General features: G+C 38.4%; 1 protein-coding gene across 1 annotated transcript in view; it reads left to right on the forward strand.

Annotated features, from left to right (window-relative positions):
* The first annotated feature begins 2,110 nt into the window (after window positions 1-2,110).
* LOC134558888 (macrophage mannose receptor 1-like) overlaps window positions 2,111-20,623 on the forward strand; it is a 32,050-nt gene continuing 13,537 nt past the window's right edge. The window contains exons 1-20 of the mRNA XM_063413184.1: window positions 2,111-2,285; window positions 4,048-4,446; window positions 5,702-5,875; window positions 6,748-6,912; window positions 7,209-7,325; window positions 7,562-7,705; window positions 9,034-9,216; window positions 9,405-9,559; window positions 10,382-10,495; window positions 11,222-11,337; window positions 12,129-12,277; window positions 12,698-12,900; window positions 13,277-13,398; window positions 14,137-14,224; window positions 14,920-15,064; window positions 15,509-15,544; window positions 15,636-15,805; window positions 16,665-16,732; window positions 18,434-18,534; window positions 19,749-19,891. Coding sequence (XP_063269254.1) covers window positions 2,225-2,285; window positions 4,048-4,446; window positions 5,702-5,875; window positions 6,748-6,912; window positions 7,209-7,325; window positions 7,562-7,705; window positions 9,034-9,216; window positions 9,405-9,559; window positions 10,382-10,495; window positions 11,222-11,337; window positions 12,129-12,277; window positions 12,698-12,900; window positions 13,277-13,398; window positions 14,137-14,224; window positions 14,920-15,064; window positions 15,509-15,544; window positions 15,636-15,805; window positions 16,665-16,732; window positions 18,434-18,534; window positions 19,749-19,891 — 2,853 coding nt within the window. The 5' untranslated portion in view covers window positions 2,111-2,224. The remainder of the gene's footprint in view (window positions 2,286-4,047; window positions 4,447-5,701; window positions 5,876-6,747; window positions 6,913-7,208; window positions 7,326-7,561; window positions 7,706-9,033; window positions 9,217-9,404; window positions 9,560-10,381; window positions 10,496-11,221; window positions 11,338-12,128; window positions 12,278-12,697; window positions 12,901-13,276; window positions 13,399-14,136; window positions 14,225-14,919; window positions 15,065-15,508; window positions 15,545-15,635; window positions 15,806-16,664; window positions 16,733-18,433; window positions 18,535-19,748; window positions 19,892-20,623) is intronic.

Raw genomic sequence — 20,623 nt, forward strand, 5'->3', positions numbered from 1 at the left:
ACTGAGGTTTTGAGTATGTTTTTTTGAAAAAAATAAATGTTTATAGTTTGTAAACTGTGATTGTCCTATGTTTGGGGAATCTGGATTAAAATCTTATATCTAGTTATAGCAAGCTAAATGATCACAAAATTACTTTCATATTTTAATGTGTTTTGTTGAGAATGAATGTAGGAAGCATCCCGCTGAACCCAGATGGCCTCATCCACCCATTTCTGTGGGCACCTGAGGAATGACCTGATGGCAATATTCAATAGTGTGTAAGGTTTTGCCTCTTCACATTGCTATGTTTCTTGATGCCCTTGTGTTTAAGTCTCGTTTCCCCTTTCCTCTGAAAAAAGTTTGGACTTCAGAAGAAAGGTGGTGAATCTGCACACTGTGAGTGTAACTTCCTGCCTGGGGGCAGAGATTGCCAAAGGAACAATGCTGACTCCACACAAAGCCCAGCAGCTTTTGTTCCTCCCCACTTTTAAAATGTCAGGCTGTGCCTGGCACATGGCAGATCCTGGAGCACATCTTCGCAGTCCTCTGTGTTTCTTGCCCGCTTTGTGGGCTGTGATGCAATCTGCTCAGACAAACACACAAACGCTGAGGTAAAGCTGAATTTAGTTTGTTTTACTCGTTTTCAGCCTCTCTCAACAGATTATCAATACCAGTCCCTCACCAAGCACTGATCTTTGTTCAGAAGAGAAACAGTTTCATTTTCTCTGTTGTACTTGTCCTTGTTGCCCCCTGGTAGATTTGGATATTCTGGGACGTTTTATACAGCAGAACCACAAGACACATTTGTCTTGCTCCTGAACAAGGAAGGAAGGAAAGTTGGAACAGTGAAGTTGCATGTTCAAGCACTCTGGTGTTGGGGAGTACCAGAATTCTTGGCTCCACACTCAGTGCAGCCATCCTTACATACAGATCATAACTTACTGAGTAATTGGATTCTGCTGCTCTGTGGAGCAGCCCTCATTTCTTCCACTTTCCTCAGGTCTCAGTATCCTTTTCAGGCTCCCTTCTTTGCATGGCTTTGCTCTTGTTGGGTCTGCTGGCCTTGAGGTCCCTCCGTTCTCCCTCCCTGCTGTGCCTTTGTTCTACTCTAACTGCCTGCTCACATTTTCAGACCTAGTGAGTTGTTCCTCTACATCTGAGTCAGAATAATAGAAGCAAAATCCCAAATCTTCATGTGGGTGTCCAGGGTTTTCACTACCTCAACAGCAGCAATTTTGCTGCAGGTGCAATACTGGGGAAGGTATCCCACACCAGCCTCTCCTGGAGGTACAGGAAATGAAATTTTTCAAAGCCCATGTGCAAAAACTGATGTAAAGCTTCCACCAGAGTCCCTTTTCTCCTCCCTGAGCTCTAAGTTTTTTGAGCTCTTTAAACTGTCATGGAGAAAGCTTTATCAAAATTTTTTCAGAATGCCTGTAGGGTGTACTCTTTGCAGGATGCAAACTTTCAAAGACCAGTGGGATGAAAAATGAGGCAGTATTCCTCATCAGTTTAGTTTTTCCCATTAACAATAATGGAAAATCCAGTATTTTCCAGTTACAGGTTTTCTTCTTCCTAGAAATGTGTGTTTTCTTTCCCAAATTTCTTCAACTGTTGCTGTCAGTTGGGTAATTACTCCTGCATGTAGTCAAGAATGGAGCACAAGAAAGAATAGATGTCTCCTGAAGAACACAGATCTGACTTTCTACGGTTTTTTTCTTTTCTGTGGAATTTCAGGCATGGAAAATTCTGGTTCTCTCTGACTCCCAGTCATAATTACTTGATCCGTGTGTCTCCCATCAGATCTTTCACAATACTACACTGCACTCTGGCATTTGTCTTCATGTATTGATACAGACAAGTCTTACTCTTCTTTTTTACTTCTTTCGTTTATTTCTGCAAATGAGACAGTAATCTCACCTTTCGGTAAAAATAGCGACTCTGATTTATAAGGTATGTCGTAAAAAATCCGCACTAAAATGTTACCTGTAGATCTTATATTTACATGGCCAACTTTTATGCAATAGAAAAACCAGCTTAGAAAGCAAAGTTTACTCATTAATATATTATTTCAAAATTACTCATGTGACATGACACAGTTCCTTATTTGAAGCTCAGAACTTCCCTGTATCTGTTGGGTCTTAAAAAGGCTTTGTTAATCCACTTCAGTGCAGTGGGGTTTTCTTGCAAGGCACTGATTTGGTCTTTCACAAGGTGAAAGGAAGAAAGGAGTGAAATATTTGCCATGTCTCTCTACTTGCCCCTGATTTTTCTTCTCTTCATTAGTACATCTCTTCAAATGTCTGGTAAGTCTTTGTTCTCTGCTAAGTGTGGAGGTTTTCAAGTACTTTAACATGTGTTCTAGTTATCTCCCTTAGTGGGCAGTGAATTTAGCTCTAGTCACAGCATATAATTAAAAGATGTTTTATTCAGCTCTGAAGTTTAGTGGTATCTGCATAGGCATTCTCTTTCCCTAACACAGGTTTCAACATGGTATATGAGTGAAAAGAATATGCCAGCAGATGTGGCCATGACCTTGGCAGTGCTGTTTCTTGAGAAAGCTGAGAGCGGACAGAAGCTGATTTCACTGTGCTCCATCGGAGGCTGGAAGAGCTCAGTACAGAGCAGTGAACTCTCAGCATGCACAGAACTAAGGGCTGATGTGTGCTTTGAGTTTCTTGGCAGCTCGTATAGACCATAGCATACTGATCAGTGCATATTGAAAACTTGCTTCCAAGCTGAGAGCTTTAGGAAGGACCTTAAAATCCCCCCAGTCCATTAGATTTCACACCCTCCTACTGCTGAGAGAAAAAAAAAGATGTGTCTTTTCCATGGCTATTTCCCAGCTAGAGAGCTCTGCAAGTCCAGTGTGACTGCTTGAATGGCAGCAGGAACCAACCCATGCACCAATGGTCTAATCCACCACAGGACAATTTCTTCTGTGCATGTTTTTGGGTGAGACCAAGCCAGCTCTAACCCATCCTCTGCTAAGCCATCCCAAGAACAACTGCAGCTGGCAAGCTCTGTCAGAGAAAATATTGTCTGGCTTGATTTGGTCTATAGCCTTTCAAACAAACAGTACCAAGGCTGTTCAACCACTCCCTGTGAGCTTTGGGATGGGAGGGTTATGAAGGCCCAGTTAAGTATTCTGGCCTTGGCAAGAAACCTTGGGTAAAACTCGATGGCACTGCTGGGTGAGTTGGGTGATGCTGCCTGTTACCTAGAACGGAGCGAAGGGGTGCAAGTTGAGCTGCAGTAAGAGTGAAGATTTGGAGCAGACTTTGTTGAAGCTGATCTTAAGAAACAAAATCCTGATGTGCACTGTCTCACATTACAAGTGTAGTTATTTATAGCACTTAGGATATTGGCTTAGTTTAACTGTGCTCAGAACTGATGATGCTGCAAGTTGTGGCTTCCCTCCTGAGAAACCTACAAATAAAACTCTGTGAAGAAATGACTTTTTGCACACAAATATTCCCAAGACAATTAACCAAAAATGAAAAATACAACACTTTCTTGGAGAGCTAAAAACCACAATGTTGTTCTGGGCCAAATATAGAAATATATAATTTCGAGTATGTAAATGACTTTTAATAGCTCTAAAGCAAAAAAGTCCTTTTACTTGCAGCATTAAAGCCCATTTAAATGTGATTTGGTGAAACTTTGAAGAAATGATGAAATGTAATGTAATGAAGATGATTTCTGACATCCATTTTGAGACCACTGTGGTTTCAGGAGTAATATTAAGAAGAGCAATTTCTCTTGAAAGACTCATATTTTCAGCTTTTGTGTTTTTCCATTTTAAGAACATTTTCATAAACATCCTTCATATCAATGATTAACCTCCCTTGATTTCTTGCTCTATGAACTATATATACTATTTAGGGTTTTTTTGTGTTGGTTTTCTTTTGGTTGGTTGGTTGGTTTTTTGGTTTTGTTTTGGTTTTGGTGGGTTTTTTTGTTTGTTTGTTTGGGGTTTTTTTTTTGGTAGCAGACTGTCATATAGCAACTAACTGACTTTCGCTCCTAAGAAACCTCAAATGTTTGCATTATCATTTTATTTCATAGGCAGGGGAATATTTTCCATCTATAACGAAGACAACAAGCTCTGTGCCCAAGCCCAGAACTCCAGCTCAGTCATTACTGCCACTTGTGATGAGCGTGACGAGTTCCAGAGGTTCAGGTGGGTCTCCCCCACGCAGCTGCTGAGCATGGCACTCAAGCTCTGCCTGGGAGCGCTTGCCAAGGATGACGAGGCTGCCGTCACGCTGGAACCCTGCAACAGGACAAACGAGCTCCAGTGGTGGGAATGCAGAAATGACACACTTGCAACCCGTGGCAAGGATTTATTTCTCAACTATGGCAAGGGCAAGGGGAAGAAAATCAGGCTGTCCAAAGCATCCAGCAAAGGGAGCAGGTGGAAAATCCATGGAAGTGCAGAAAGCGTGTGCTCTCAGCGCTATGAGGGTGAGTACTGAAATTCCATCTCTATTTCTTGGTAACTTGACTGCCCCTACTTACAAAACATTCCACTGCCTGCTTGACAGGCAGCAACCATTCTCTTAGAGTGACATCAGCAGATGAGCTGATTATAAATTGGGTGTATAAATGAAAGGTGAATATATCTGCATACTTTTCAGCAAATATAGCTGTATACATTTCTGCATAATTTGTAAAGTGCAATTCTTTCAAATGGTGAAATAAAATGACAAAGGCCCATGATATAAACATAGGGAAGAATGGAAATTATGTTTGTACAACAACAGCAAAAGGAAATCTATGACTGTTTTAAAATATCTGATCAATTTGTATAGGAGATGATTGTGTTACATTTAGTTTTTATTATTGCTTTTATTTGGTTTGACCACTAATAATCTCTAAGAAGAGAATTTCTTGTTTAGATAGACAGAACCCACCATTAACATTATTTACCTAGTGTTTCCCAAGCCTAGTGAAAACAAAAAGTAGAAAAAAGCAAAAGGAAGAATGGTACATAATTGTTTAGGATGCAATGTTTTATCATGCTGGAAAATGACCCCTAGAGAGTAAGATCTCCTTTTCCTACAATTTTATTGCTCTTGGGCTATGTAGAGGAAGCATTCAGGATCAAGTAATCAATCTCCTTTCTGTTGTGATGCTGGTATGTTGGGAATTTAACAACAGAATAAATTTTTTGTACACTACATCTGTTGCACAGGAATGACGTTTGTCATAGTTTTGTACAGACAGAAGCAAATTAGACAGGAGAGTGACGGAAGGGTCACTTCCCAGCAGAGTCCTTGGAAATTTAAATATAACTTCCTCTCATGAAGACTAATAATAATACTCTGATACCTCCTTTCCAAGTTTTTTTTCTAATCAAGCAGGGGAAAAAATAAAGAAAATATATACATTATCTAAGGACAGAATTATGTGTGTCGTGGGAGAAGCTGAGTCACAGGGACCTGTGACACAGTAGTCCAGAAAGCAATGGCATGACAAAGTTAAACAGAAATTAGTCTGAGGCCCAATTAGGTGTTTGAGAGTTTTAGTTCTGAATATTTTGCCAACAGTCATACCTGACTGGCACAACAGCCTTTTAGAGGCTCAGGGTAACAAAGTGCTGATGTGTTGAGCCCTGCATGACTCAGGTTTGTCCATGGAAAACCAGCCATGAGTGCCAGTGTGGTGAGCATCTGATGCCAGCTGACTGGTGAGAATTGGTCTCTGCTTTTCTCCACAGATATTTACACTCTGGGAGGAAATGCCTTTGGTGCCCCCTGTGTGTTCCCTTTTAAGCACCAGGGCAAATGGTATGCTGAATGCATCCCTCGGAGGGATGATGCAGACTCTCTCTGGTGTGCAACTTCTTCAGACTTTGACAAAGACCAGTTGTTTGGGAACTGCCCACTAAAAGGTAATTTATTTATAAAAAGTCTCAGGAAAGCTGTTAAGAAAAAGTGTCATCTGCTGTCATGGTCAAAATGTTCTTGGGATGTGGAAGCGAGCGAGCTGAATTCTAGCTTGTCTAGTTCACTGGTGAGCTCTGCAACAAGGAAAGGAGGCAGCTGCTCCTCACCCTCACTGTCCCACAGTGTCCCCAAGACTGGTATCACAGGGACTGCTCTGAGGGTGGTGACTGGCACTGGTGGATGAAGGAAGAGGAAATCCCTAGGACTGGGTTTCAAGACAAAGGGAGTGCAGTGGATGAGGGAGGTGAGCTGTAGCAGGAGACTGTTGTGTATTATTGGGTGCAGGAGAGAACAGGAGGGCTTTAGAGAAGGGAAGGGTGCAGGGCAGAGGCACTGACCTTCACCTGTGCTTCCATACTCAAATTCCCTGCCTCTTCCTCCCCACTTCACATGTGATTGTGTGGAAATGGTAATTTCTGTTATATTTGGTGTTCTGGAGGAGCATGAGATGGATCTGAAGGTAAGAAATGGGTGTGGAGACCAAAACTTCTATACAGTAAAGAGAGAAATACTTGTAGAGGTAGAATATATCAGTGAGTGGGTTAATGTGGACTGAAATATGAGAGAAGTAGATGAGTTACATAAATAAAAAGGAACATGGTCAATGTAGAAAAATTAGGTTTGTAAGGATAAATAATTCCTTATGTGAATGAAATATTTTTAATACTTAATGCACAAAGTATATTTATGTGAGTCAAATGGTATGTAAAAATGATAAAATCACACAGTTATACTGTTTTAGTCTGAAGCAAATATTTTATTTTCTGGGTTAGTAAACATGATTATCTTGTCAAATTGCTGGTATCATCTTTTATAGACACCACCCAGAATAAGTTTTGGAAAACAAATCCCGTGACAAAAACACGCTATCAGATAAACTCAGAGTCACTTTTGACATGGCACCAAGCAAGAAAAAGCTGCCAGCAGCAGGATGCAGAATTATTAAGTATCACAGACCTTCGTGAAGAAATGTATTTATTAGGTAAAGTAAAAATACCCTAAAATATATGTATAAAAATCAAGCACTGTTTAAAATGTAAGTCAGATCCAAGGTTTTAATATGGATACTTATATTTATCTCATAAAAATAGTTTTCAGTGACATTCTTAAAAGAGTTGTCCCTTTCTCACAAAAACTCATATTAAAATCATGGAAATAATCTAACTTATATTAAAAAAATATATATATCCCTCATGCTTTAAAATATTTCCAGATATATTGAATAACTTAAAAAATCAGAGACATTTAATAACCTGACTGTTTGTTTTGGCAATTTAGGGCTCACTAGTGACCTGGGCATCAATGCAAAGCTCTGGATTGGTCTCTACAATGCACTTGACAGTGGCTGGAAGTGGACTGGGGGAAGTCCTTTCAGATATCTCAACTGGGCTCCAGGTAAGTGCACTTTTCTTAAATGATGATCAACATCTGGGCTAAAATTTCCTCCCCTTCTCTCTCCTCATCTCCCCTCCCCACCACAGTGATGCTCCCTTGTCACACCTCTTGGGAGTTATCACTCAAGGAGTAATACTCCAGTGGCTTTGCAGCTGCAAAGGTCTTGCATATTTCTTCCCATGAAGAGTTAAAAAGTTTCACTGTTAAAAGAAGGATTCTGTTGCTCTTTTTTAAAGGAAATCCCTCTGTGGAACCTGGAAAAATATGTGGGACCTTCCAAGGTAGGAATGGCAAATGGGAAAACCAGCTGTGTGATCGGAAACTGGGATATATCTGCCATAAGAGAAACACCTCCTTGGATTCTTCCACCATCGCTTCAGGTGCTCTGTTAAAGCTAAGGCTAATTTTACAGTCAGTGAGAAATATTGTGAGGATGTCATACATGAAAAGGCAACATATTGTCAAAACAAAAGGCTTACATCCGGGTCAAATACTGATAAGACTTTAATTTTCTGGCTCATTTTAAAGATGATGTCTAAATGTTGTTCATCATTTGGAAAAGAGCCCAGGGTACCAAAGAAGGCAGGATTAGGTGTTTAGCTGTGTTATCCAGACCATGAAATACTGATAAATATCCCTTGCCATGATATATACTCTAAATCTACGTCCTGCTAAAAGATGTGACCCAGAGTTCATTCTCCCCTGCTCTCTGTGGCCCTTTTTGTTCTATTCTGAAGGGGAAAAATCAGATTGTGCATCTGGAACCTTTCCCCTGTTGAGCTTCCTTTTAACTTGAGGCAGACTAAGTCTTAGCTACATTAAGAAATAGGCATGCAGCTGCTTAACTGGGAATTCCCAGCATGAAACTAACTTCACAGTACCTCCCTCCCCTAATATATATGAGTATATAGAGTATATAGCTCAGGGGATGCATCACACCTGCATACCCTGTACTTTCCAGCTGTACCCAGGCAGTTCACTTGGAAAGGTTTCTGACCCTGCTAACCTTCAAACCATGTCTGGATGTTGCTTAGGGGAATGTAACTTGCCCATGTCCAAACCATGTCCAGGGAGCACCAGACAGAGCATTGACCACACACCAATTCTGGGCACACATCCTCCTCTCCTCAGTTTGCCCTGTAGGTGCAGAGCATGGGAACTTTCCAAGCAGTGGAAGGTGGCTGCCATACTGAGTTCATACCAAGAAATAAGTGTTGATCAAAGTGTGCAGCTGGAATTTCTGGTATAACATTTCTGGTACAATGTGGCTGTGCCTGGACTCTCTGAGATATGATTTGGGCTGTGTAGGTGCTCCAACTGGCTCCTGAGCACCTGGTGTTTCCAGAGGAAAAATATAAAAAGCTACAAAATTCACCAAGATGGAGTCCCTGAGCAGGAAAAGAAGCCCTTTTCTGTAGAACTTGGCTGTATCCAGAGCCTCATTGAGAGGGATTTAATGTGGAGTTGTGCCCTGTACATTTGCATGCCAAATTATGCTGTATTTACCTAATCTCGTAAAATCGTTTTTGGGAGCTCCATCACAAATAGGGGGAAAAATTTGGTTTTTAGTCTTTGTACCCTCAGACTTTGACTTCTCTCCTCTTCCAGTGTGTGTTCCAATATTTAAAAATCACATCAGCACAGATAATTTTCTTTTTGATGTAAAAACACTGAATAGAACTTCTCATTAATGACATAATTTTTTTAGGTGATTCAAAGCGCTTTAAATGCCCCAGAGAATGGGTGCCCTATGCAGGTCATTGCTACAGAATTTATAGAACACCAAAAATATGGAAAGAAGCCCAGTCTTCCTGTAGAAAAGAAGATGGAGAGCTGGCGAGCATTCATAATGTTGAAGAGTACAGTTTTACAGTGTCACAGCTCGGGTACAGTGAGTATTCCTGAAGATAACTCTTTTTTTTTTTTCTTTTAATCTGGGATGATACTGTTGCTATTATTCTTTTAATCATTTAACCATGGTCTGATTTGTTTTTTAAGTTCTTCAGTCAAAATGGGTGTGAGATGTAATTATTCCATTAAAAGATATATTTATTCCTACAATTAACTTTGTTTTCCCAGAGCCAGATGATGAGCTCTGGATTGGTCTAAATGACTTCAGGGTTCAAATGTACTTTGAATGGAGTGATGGCACACCTGTGATTTACACCAAATGGCAGCATGGAGAGCCAACACATACCTGGAACAAGGCAGACTGCGTTGTTATGAAGGGACAGGTAAAAATCCCTTCTCCATTCTCTACTTTCTTCTGTCCTTTTGCCTTGCCTCCTAAAATGAAAACATTTAGGGTTAAAAAAAAAAAAGAATACTGGTTTTAAAAATATGACAAATACTTATGAACTTGGTTTAGTGTGGAGGAATACTCGAGACCAGATCTAGGAAGCTGTGTGATGAACCAGTAGCAGTGCACTGCATGGAGACCTGGTCTTCTCTGAGACAATTTCCATGTGAAATTGCTTGAAATCATTTTACTTTCCTATTTCCCACAATCATCCATATGGAACATGACTGATCATAGAGGAATAGGTTCTTGGAGCATGGACTTTCTCATGTTTTCTCTAAAACTACTAAAATTTATGGGTTTTAGAGTTACTTTGGAAGCACAAAACCAGATTTTATTTTGTTTTCTACCCATTATTAAAAAAAAGTGTAATGTTGTGGAAAAAAACTTACACAGATTTTTTTTCATATTTTATCTTTGGTTTATCCAGCATTTCCTTGCCATAGTCATCTGATTATATGAACATAATAGATGCTATGCTGGTGAGAATAGAGAGGAACATAACATTTTCTTTCCTACTCTCATCGGTCCCTGAATCTTTAATAGATATAGCCCTTGTTCTCACAGCCCTGAGGAAATGTGGCCCTTACTGCATGTATTTGGGAGTTTTGGAGAAAAAAACAAGGCAAGGAAGAGAGCTCAAATAGTCTCAGCCTTAGGAAGACAGAAGGATTCCTTCTGAGGATGGATATTCTTGTTGGACCTTAATTGTCTCTAGCTTTCACTTCTCTTTGTGGTTTCTTCTTACAATATTTAGGATGGATCCTGGGCTGACAGTTCTTGTGAAAGGAAATTTGGCTACATCTGTAAAAGGAAACCCTTGTCTGAAGAACCGGAGGAAGCTGAAGTTAGTTACCCAGGCTGCCAGAAGGTAAGTGTAAAATGGAAGCAGCAAAAGGTGATTGTGTATTACCTCCACTCCCATGATAATAACTATGACAGAAGTAAATTATTGTGACTGTTCTTGGTGGAGCCTAGAAAAACTGACTGGAGCCTAGAAAAACTGTTAATTTCATATATATTGATACTTCTTAGACTGATAGGTAAACTTTTGCTTTATTTTACTGAAATACAGATTGACTTCTTTTTTTCTTATTCCCTTACAAGTGTGTTTCACTCAGCTCTCTCCTACTGCAGAACTGGTCACTGCACCCACAAAAACCACTCTCTGCAGAACAATCTTTTCAGGGTGTAACACATGTCAAGGGTTGCACACCTCAGTTCTATCAATTTGCCACAGGAGTCAGGAATATTTGAGCTGAATGTTTTGCAGATTGTAAACTCTTGCAACAGCTACTTATGCAATGAGAAGGCAGAGCAAGCTTTACACGGAGAGCTGCAAAGTGGTTGTGACTGTGGCTGCCAGCCCCAAGGCATAACCACAGCTCACTGTTTGCACAGACCTGGTGTGTCCTGTATCAAGGGACAAGACACAGAGTTATGGTCACAAAAGCTATGTTTGATTATTCTCTTGGTTCCTTTCATGGCCTTTGGGATCAGTTTTGACTTGGGGTGTGGTACTAGTGTGGCTTTTGGAAGTGCACAAAGCCGTGCAGTCTGACAGGGTCTCTGCACATCTCTGCTTTTGCACTGACAGGGCTGGATGAAGCACGGCTTTTACTGCTACTCCTTGGTGCAGCTGCCAGCAACATTCCCAGAAGCAAAAAAAGTTTGTGAAGAAAACAAAGGTTATCTGGCTACTGTAAGAGACAGGTATAGAAACATAATTCTTGTCCTCTTATGTGTGTAACCAGGATGGAAGTGTTAAACAAAAATTTCTTCCTATTTAACAGTTATTCATAATGTCTATCTGGTGTGACGCTACTCTTTCCCAGGAAAATCTGAGGTATAGCTGATGAAGTATTGCATAATACATCAGGGGCTTTTATGTCATCAATACAAACATTCAAGATATTGTTATTACAGACTTACACTGTTGTTGCCTCTGGGAATTACAAAACTGGGTCACCTGCATGACAACCCCAGATTGACAGATTGTTTTAAAACTTTTTGAACTAAAAATAAACAGATAAACATGGAACTATTTTTTTCTCTTGGATTAAAGCTTTTCAGCCTTTTTTTTTTTTCTTTCTTTGCAACCGCCAGATCTGGAAGAATTTTAGAATAAAAGTAGATTTTTCCCCCAGAGTAACAAGATTTAAAGATCTAGACCTTATCATAAAGCTAAGTAAAACACTTTAGCTCTTATTGATACAGAATGAGAAATATATACTCATTAACTTAAGTACTGTTTGGTTTCTGTTCATTGTGCAGTATAAAAGGCAGATAGAATTGTCCTAAATTCTAGACATAATTTACATTAGCAAAATGTAAGGGAAAAGTTATTTTCCATGATAATTAGAACTATATAAGTAAGAAAATTACCCTTGCTCAATTTCATACATATTGACAAACTTTACCAAATTTGCTACCATGAACTGTTTGAAGAAATGAACATATTCTGATAAAATGTGATACAACAGATTGGTGCTTACTCTTCACAGATACGAGCAAGCTTTTCTGACCTCCATAACTGGATTCAAACCAGAAAAATACTTCTGGATTGGTCTTTCAGATGTGGAAGAGCATGGGACATTCAAGTGGGCAAGTGGAGATCCTGTCACCTTCACTCACTGGAATGTGGGAATGCCTGGTAAGTGCCATGGAGGCCATTGAGTTCCTGCTCTGGGGAATGACAAAATGAGGGTTTGAAAGCTAGAAAGGTTTAGAAACTCTTCTGGCATAAAGTGGCAGAAAGGGTACTGCTACTTTCTGTTTGTGCTAAAGGAATAGATCAGGGACTGTGGTAACTGCTAGAAGATCACTTGGGACTGAACGTGTCTGTTGGTTTCATTAGGTTTTTGTTTCGTGGGTATTTTGAAGTAACTCCTACCATAATGTAAAAGGAACTTACATTAAAAAAATCTTTAAATTATTTAATAGGAATGCATATGAGCTGTTGTGACCTACTGGTATCCAAACACAGCGGGAACAGGTTACTCTTAAATGAGCGGCAGATATTTTGAGAAGATGTAGCCATCAATAAGATTTAACAACTTCATGTTTTACAAAGGAGAGGAGTCAGGCTGCGTGGCCATGGCAACAGGAAGTTCAGCTGGATTATGGGATATTTTGAACTGTGAAGAAACAAACACATTTCTCTGCAAGCAGCTGGTGGAGGGAGTCACCCCCCCTCCTCCTCCTCCAACAACATCCCCTCTCCTGTTTTGCCCAGAGGGATGGCAGTCTGTTTCTCAGAGCAGCTTCTGCTTCAAAGTAGGTGTTTCATTTCTGAATACAAGTGTTTGCCATTTAAATAACAATATATGTTATTCATGCATGGAAGGTGGATTTTACCCTGCCTACTCGAGGGACAGTCTGTGGTAACATGTGTGCAGCCATCCCCCAGTGGTATGGCTGGGAAATGTTGGAAAAAGCCGTGTGTATGTGGAACTGAACTCTGGAGCCACAGGCACTCTGAGATGATGGGCAGTAATCAAATTTGATAGACAACCACAGGCTGAATGGTTGAATTATTAAATAGTCAGAAATAGAACAAGACCAAAAGATCAGAAGAAAGATAGAAGCCCATTTTTGTGTTTCTAAATATCTGTAATACCCAACACAGTATTTAATTGCCCACTTTCTATAGATTTTTCAGGGAGGAAGGGAAAAAATGCAAACTTGGTTTGAAGCAAGAGATTTTTGCAGAACCATTGGAGGAGATCTTGCATGTATCCACAGTGAAGAAGAACAAAACCTGATAGCTAGACTGTAAGTATCTGCAAAGTCCATCATTTAAATATAAGAAAAAACATTAAAATTGCCTGTCTGAAAGACATAAAGGATTGCTGGTGAACAATTTCTGCTTTACAAAGATGGTGTACAAAGTGGCAGGAAAAAATGGGTAAAAAGAGATGAGCAAAAGGTTTTCTTGACACAACTCTGGGAAGGTGCTGCCATGCACTAAAGTCACCTGAACATGAACAAAACTGAGAGAAGTATCATCAAAATTTGTTTTAACTGAAGTTAATTGAAAGAGATAAAACAGATCTTTTTACATCATTTGTAGCTGATCAGTAGATAAAATACTCTTGATTAAAAGAATATTTTGTGCTTGTTTCCTACCTTATGTAAGGGGGAAAATTTGAAGACTAAGAAAAGCCTATTGATGTGCTTGTATAAATGTTTAAATCAAGTCCATGAGTGCAGGCAGGTCTGAATTTGAATGCCTAAACTACTTAGTGGAACCAAGACCTTTAAATACATTTTCATTTAACTCAGTTTTTGTGGACTTACGGGATTTGTGACCTTTCCCATAAAGTTCTGTGTTTCACTGCTTCCTGGCACATGTAGTGCAAGGCTGTTTTTCCCCACATGACAATTGAATGATTACTTTATATGATTGTCTGAAGTTATACTTGAAATATCAAGTGTGCTGACAATAATGTAATGCTATACCTTCTCCTTTTCTGTTTCATGCTGTGTCTGATTCTATTTGTAATAATTCAGAGATAGAGGTTATATTCACTATTCTTACTGGATGGGCTTAAGTGCCTTGGACTCTGATGCTGGATTTACATGGAGTGATGGCTCACCAGTGAGTAAATAATTTGTTATTCCATCTTTTTGACTCTTTTTTTTAATATCTCTCTTGGCAGACAGCTCTCATAACTCCTATATAAAATGCAAGTGGCCTTAAGTCTTTAGTACCTGATTCCTCTGTAGGAATTAGTCTTGAATCTTCTGACAATTCATAGTTATAGATAAAAATACAACTTTTACAGTAATAAAAGGTGATGGAGTCTAGCTCCTTTTATTTAAGTCAGTCTGATTGTGCTAAACTCTATATTCCCATCTGTCATTTGCTGCAAGAAATAATTTTGTACATCTACACCAGCTTGGCTTTGCTGCCCTCATTGTCTTAAGTAAATCAAGATCTGCCAGGCCCAAGGCCATATGGCAGCACCAATGGATTGTCTTGGGTTGGAACACCTGAACAGGATAAACAGCCCAAAAGTCAGAGAACATATTTCTTTTTAGAGCTTGACAGAACATCAGCTCTCCTGGTAACAAATGGGGCAAGAACTTCCTGGTTTACTAACATGGCTTATAAATTCACAGATGAATTATTATTCTATTCAAATGTCAGGCACTTCTCCTCAAAAGGTCTGGCATTAAAGAACAAGATGGACCATGAAATCAAATGAAGGACATCCTTCTTTAACAGAATGATACAAGACAATTATTTCCTTTTAAAAGGAAAATAGTAACAAAGTTGTGTTTCCACTACAGGTAAATTTTGAAAAATGGTCACATGGAGAACCAAACAATTATGATGGGAATGAAAAATGTGGTGTGTTTACTGGCTATCTCAATATGAATTGGAATGATTTATTTTGTGAACACATGCTGGACTTTGTTTGCCAGATTAAAAAAGGTAAGATAACTTCCTGCGTTTGGTGACTTTTAGAGGTAGATAAGAACATCCTTCCCAGGTCAGATCACACTATCTGCATGTATTAGAGACAGCTGGGCCATTAATCACAATAAAACAGTTTATGCTACAATTTCAGTGAAGGCTGTTGAAAACTATTAATTAATCCCTGAAATACACAGCCAGGTTTGGAAAGTATATGCAAGATATTGGGGAAGAGAAACACAACAGCCTAAAGTTGGATATTATTTCTGTAAGCTTAATTTATGATGAGCTCTAACATGCTGTTTGCTGAATGTAGCACTTTTTTTCAGATATTCTTGAGAAATTCTGTGACAAAAATACCCTTAAGATTATTACTTGGCATTAAAATGCTAACTACTGTGTAAATATAATTGAGAGAGGACTAAGAAACATAATATACTCAAATGTTGATTTATATTGCAGGAACGACACTGAAACCAGAGCCTAATTCCACATTCGGTAAGTTTCTCACTTCCAATGGAAAAAAAAATTAATTAAGACATAGTGAAGTTAATTTCTCTTACAGGCTAATTAATATTTTAATTTGCAGATCATGAGTATGTTGTTGGTGAGGATGACTGGATAATATATAAACACAAGGAATACTACTTCAGCAAAGAATCAATGTCTATGGAAAGAGCCAGAGGCTTTTGCAAGAAGAATGGTGGTGACCTTGTTGTCATTGAGAGTGAAACTGAAAAAAATTTTCTTTGGAAATATGTAAGAAACATCTTTTCTTGAAAAATGCATTTTATTGTGGACTAAGGCACATTTTTTCAGCTGGTTTGTGAAATATTAGAAAGTGGTCCCCATCATAAAAAAAACCCAAAAAACAGTTCCACCTTTCATCTTTTCATTGGCTTATCTACTTTGAAGCTTTATTATAATAATTATTGTAATAACTTACTATACATAGACAAATTCTCAGCTTCCTTTCAGGAATGCTTTCAGGGTACAACTGAGAGTCCTTGCTCTGTTAAGTTGAAAGCTGCAATTACTAATTATGTTTTTTTCTAACTCATTCCTTTCGCAAAATTCAATAAAAGCTCTTTGTCAAAATAGAGCTCATATTTTCAGCAAAAGTTTTAAGTTAGAATATTTTCTTATAGGAAGAAAATGACCTTGTGATGATGTACTGTTTTGGAAATTGTTTCCTACTATTAAAATGAAATTTTATTGCATTCTTTCCTCTACGTGACTAAGTACAAAACTCCACGATTTACTGGCAGCCTTTTAGCAGATTCTCATTATGTTTTCCCCAAACTCTTAAAAATATTGTTATAACCCTGCTTAAGAGGTCATTCTTGCCTTCTTAACATAGCTTTTTTTCCTCTATTTCTTTTTCATATGATTTGTGGTTTTAAATTTTTTTTTGATATTTCTCCCCTCCCCCCTGTTATGTACTGAAAATTGCAGGAAATTTTTGTATTTTGCAGTTTGAGCACATAATTCCAGCAACTCCCTGCACATTATATATGGTGCAATTGTGCAACGGAAACTACAGCATTTTGTGAACTTTATTTGATTTTGTTTGAAATCTGTTTTATTACAGCTAAGTAAATTTGTTTGTTTGTTTTAGATTTTCTATAAAGACTGGGGGAACAACTTCTATATTGGCTTAAGTGTGAGCCTTGACAGAACATTCCAGTAAGTAAAAACAAATTAATTTTATCAGACTTATAATCTATTCACATTTGGCATGTTTGGCTCCAGGAGACAGTTGACATTCAGTGACTGATACAACCTGTAGACAGGTTTTTGTCCTCACATAAAGTTTTAAAATGGGATTCTACTCCTCAGCAAAGCACTTCTCCCATCATATTTTCACTATCTATTTCTACCTCTTTTGATTCTTTACCCCCTTTTGTGTTCTGAGGCTGAGATGTTGGATCATAGTAAATGAGGCATCTTTGATAAATGAAAGAAAAAGTTGGTTAGAGGTCTCCAGTATGTTCCAGATGATTCTTGCAGGCATTACATATTGTTGAAATGATAAAAGAAAAAGAATCCTAGAAACCTGCTGTGAGGGCAGTCAAAGTGGTTTTAGAGGTGACATATCAATACTGGAGAGTCCTTTCTGGATTTCTTCTCAGAGTTCAGGGAAGGGCAATTTCATGTGACATGGAATCATTACTCTTCTACAAATGTCCTTGGAAACAAAGTACCCTGGAATTATCTTAAACATCTCCTGGAGCCTTGGATGTGTTGCAGACATGTCTCCTGCATCTTTTTCTAGTGCATTATTCTGGGATTCAAAGCTTGGTCAGATGAGTCTCAGCCTCTCCATTTTAGTCTTTCTTCTGTTGTCACAGTCTCACAAACCACAGAGACTGTAGTCTCAAATCCTGCACACTCTGCTTTCTACATCTCATTCACTGCTCAGATAATTGTTGTTTTCCCAGTCCTGCCTTGTTCCCTCACTAGCTTCATTCTCTTCCCTGTTGGATGAAGGTGCCACTATTTGCTTTATATTCTTTCTTCTGGTTTATTATGTACTGTTTTTTCCAGTTTGACTCAGGAGGTTTTCAGGCAGCTAGGAATCCTGATGAATTCCTAATCTGTAATTTACTTCCAAAAACATGCATGCACTTACTTGGTCTCTGAAACTGGAAAAGCATCGGATAGTCCTGGAGGTGTTATTGCCTGAGGATTGTCTGATATGACTGAAGATTGTCAGTCTTGTCTGATTCACTTGACTTCCAGCACACTGAGGCCTTTTCACTTTTTTCTTGGCTACTTTTTGAAAATAAATTTGTGACTCACCAAGCTAGGAAATGATTGATACATAACTGGAAAAAAAATAGCGTATATAATATTAAAGATTTCCTGTGCTTAACAAAATGGTTCCAAGCAGTTCCCAGTATATGGTTCAAGACTCTTTCTTACCCTACAAGATATTACTCTACAAGCAATATTATTGCTTTTGACCAGGAAATTGCTAAAATCAGTTCAGGTGTCTGTTTCTGTGCTCCAGAGAAGTCCAGGTCCTGTGCTAGGTGGGTGCATTTCCTGCACACTGTCAGTGTTCAGAGACCAAGAGAAGCTGGGACCACCAGCAAAGATGAAAGATTGTTCAGACCTGGTCTGAGTCAACACTGTAGGCAGTTGATACAATTTTTTTTTAAAATTAATTCCAAGTGGAAGGTCTTGGCTTCTTTTCAGCAGAGAACAACATGTGTTTGTAAGCCAAGATACATGAAACTTAAATACAGAACTCAAATGTAAACTTTGCAAAGAAATATTAACTATAGCAATATACACCTGGTTTACAGCTGTATATAATTAGCCTCATGTTACAATTAACTAATTTAACTTAGAATTATAATTTGCTCAAATGACTTCTTTCAGGTGGATGGATGGAACATCAGTGAATTATGTTGCCTGGGCTCCAAATGAACCCAATTTTGCAAATAATGATGAAAACTGTGTGGTCATGTATACCCATACAGGTGGGTGCTGTAACAACATTTGATCTGCAGGACGTGCCTTAGGTCTGGGAGAGCTCTGTGGGCAAGGCTGGGTGGGCTACACTGAGCAGGCTGATGTTTCATAGTGTTCAAAAAGCAAAGGAAAAGAAATTTTAGTCTCTTCTTTTATTTATATACTTTAAAAAAATGAACTCTATGTAGCTAACACATTGAATTACACCTGAAATTTTGTAAGAAAATTTCTAAGTGAACAAATCAGATAAGCAACAGTTGGCAGATAGAGTCAGTATTTTTCCTCCTCTAACCTCTGTCCACTTTTGCCTACCTCTCCAAGTTGTTAGCTGTCTGTTTCATTTGTGCAGTTCCTAAAAACTGAGGGTTTAGCCATAGCTTGGATTATTATTAAGCACTGTCATACAATATTTTAATTAAATTAAAATATTCTTTAATATCCATTAATACAGAGAACTAGCCAAGAACTTAGTCTTTTTTTGGATCAGTAACACTCTTCTACTTTTAAACATTTCTAGTCTCAAAATCTATAGATGAGGTGACCTTCCCAGGCTCTCTTAGAAGTGAATGGAAGGATATGGACAATTTTGGGGAGTAAATTTTATGTCATGTTTTGGAAATCTCCTTTCAGATAAGATGAGTCATGTCCTTAATGTCTCTGAATTAAAATGACAATATTTCCATTAAACATTAGGTGTGAAAAATTCTGCTGTAAGTAGTTAACTAACTGTCTGCAGCCAATGAAATGTATGTCTTTTCTTATTCATCCCTGATCTGCAAAATGGGGATGATGATGTTAATGTTATCCTCTTAAATCACACTCCAATAAACAAAGATACCAGAAAACTCTGACTGAGAAGCTCAGGTAGGAAGGTAACTAGGACTGAGTGCTTTATATAGACAGAGCAATTCCAGAGACTTAATCCAGTGATTTCCAGATCTCAGAGATTTGAGCATTTGAACTAAAACTCCCCTTTGTCAATGCTATGGTTTGCAATATTGAAATGTCTTTGTTTCTGGATTAATTATTTATATCCTAAATTTTGCTGGAAACCTGAATATTTCGAAGAAACAGACATACAATTACTTATTGTCCCTGGGGGAGAGAAACACAAATGCTGTAACCAGTTTCACTTCCTGCAATACATTTTCTTTAGGAAAGGAAACTTTTTATCTCAGTCTCAGTTGAATTTTGTTTTGTTTTAATTCTAATCTGCTTTCAGGTACATGGAATGATATCAACTGTGGCAGTGTTGAGTTGTTCATCTGTGAAAGGCTTAACAATACTGTCCGTCCAACTGTTGCTCCCACTTCACCACCGCCAAAGGGTGGATGTATGGAAGACTGGCTCCTCTTTGATAACAAGGTGCAGTATGAAATATATTACACTTTTAAAAGAGCAGAATGAAAAACAATCTTTGAATCTGTTTTTCAATTGCAGCAGGGTTATTAGTTATCACAAATTATGTTCTGTTTGTGTGTATTTAAAGACATTATACAAATCCTGAAACAGAAATTACAGCCTCTGTTGGGACCACAGCAGTTATGAGGGAGATCTTGAGACATATGAGAACGAAGCTTTATCTACAAAAACTCTGCATGAGGGAAGTTGTTCATCTATCTTTGACAACACAAAACACTAGCAAAAATATATGTTCTCATTTACTGTGCTGAGCATATCTGGCTCTCACATATTGCCTGGACACCTACTCATCCCTTACCTACGATGCAATGGCTCTTAAGCCACCAAAGAACCTTCTCTTGAGAAAATTTATCAGTTTTTTTCTATAACCAAACAACTTAAGGATTTTAAATAATCTAGTTATAAGATTTGCGGCACTTTATTATGTGCAATCACTGTTAGCCTTGTCAAAAGACAAAACTTCAGGATAAGAGGCTTTATGTAATAAAAATCTGTAGATTTCCATCAGTGAAACTATAAAGGGTATAAAGCAACAGTGTACACTACAATACTAGTAATTAGAAGACACCTAGTAATGAAGATAAGTCTCAGCAATATTGTTCTGTCTAGCTCTGTTTTCCCTTCGGTTAGGCAAAAATATTTCAGTTTGATTGAGATGCTTTATTTGAGATCCAC

This window comes from Prinia subflava, chromosome 1, assembly GCF_021018805.1.
Source record: "Prinia subflava isolate CZ2003 ecotype Zambia chromosome 1, Cam_Psub_1.2, whole genome shotgun sequence".
In the NCBI taxonomy this organism is placed as follows: domain Eukaryota; kingdom Metazoa; phylum Chordata; class Aves; order Passeriformes; family Cisticolidae; genus Prinia; species Prinia subflava.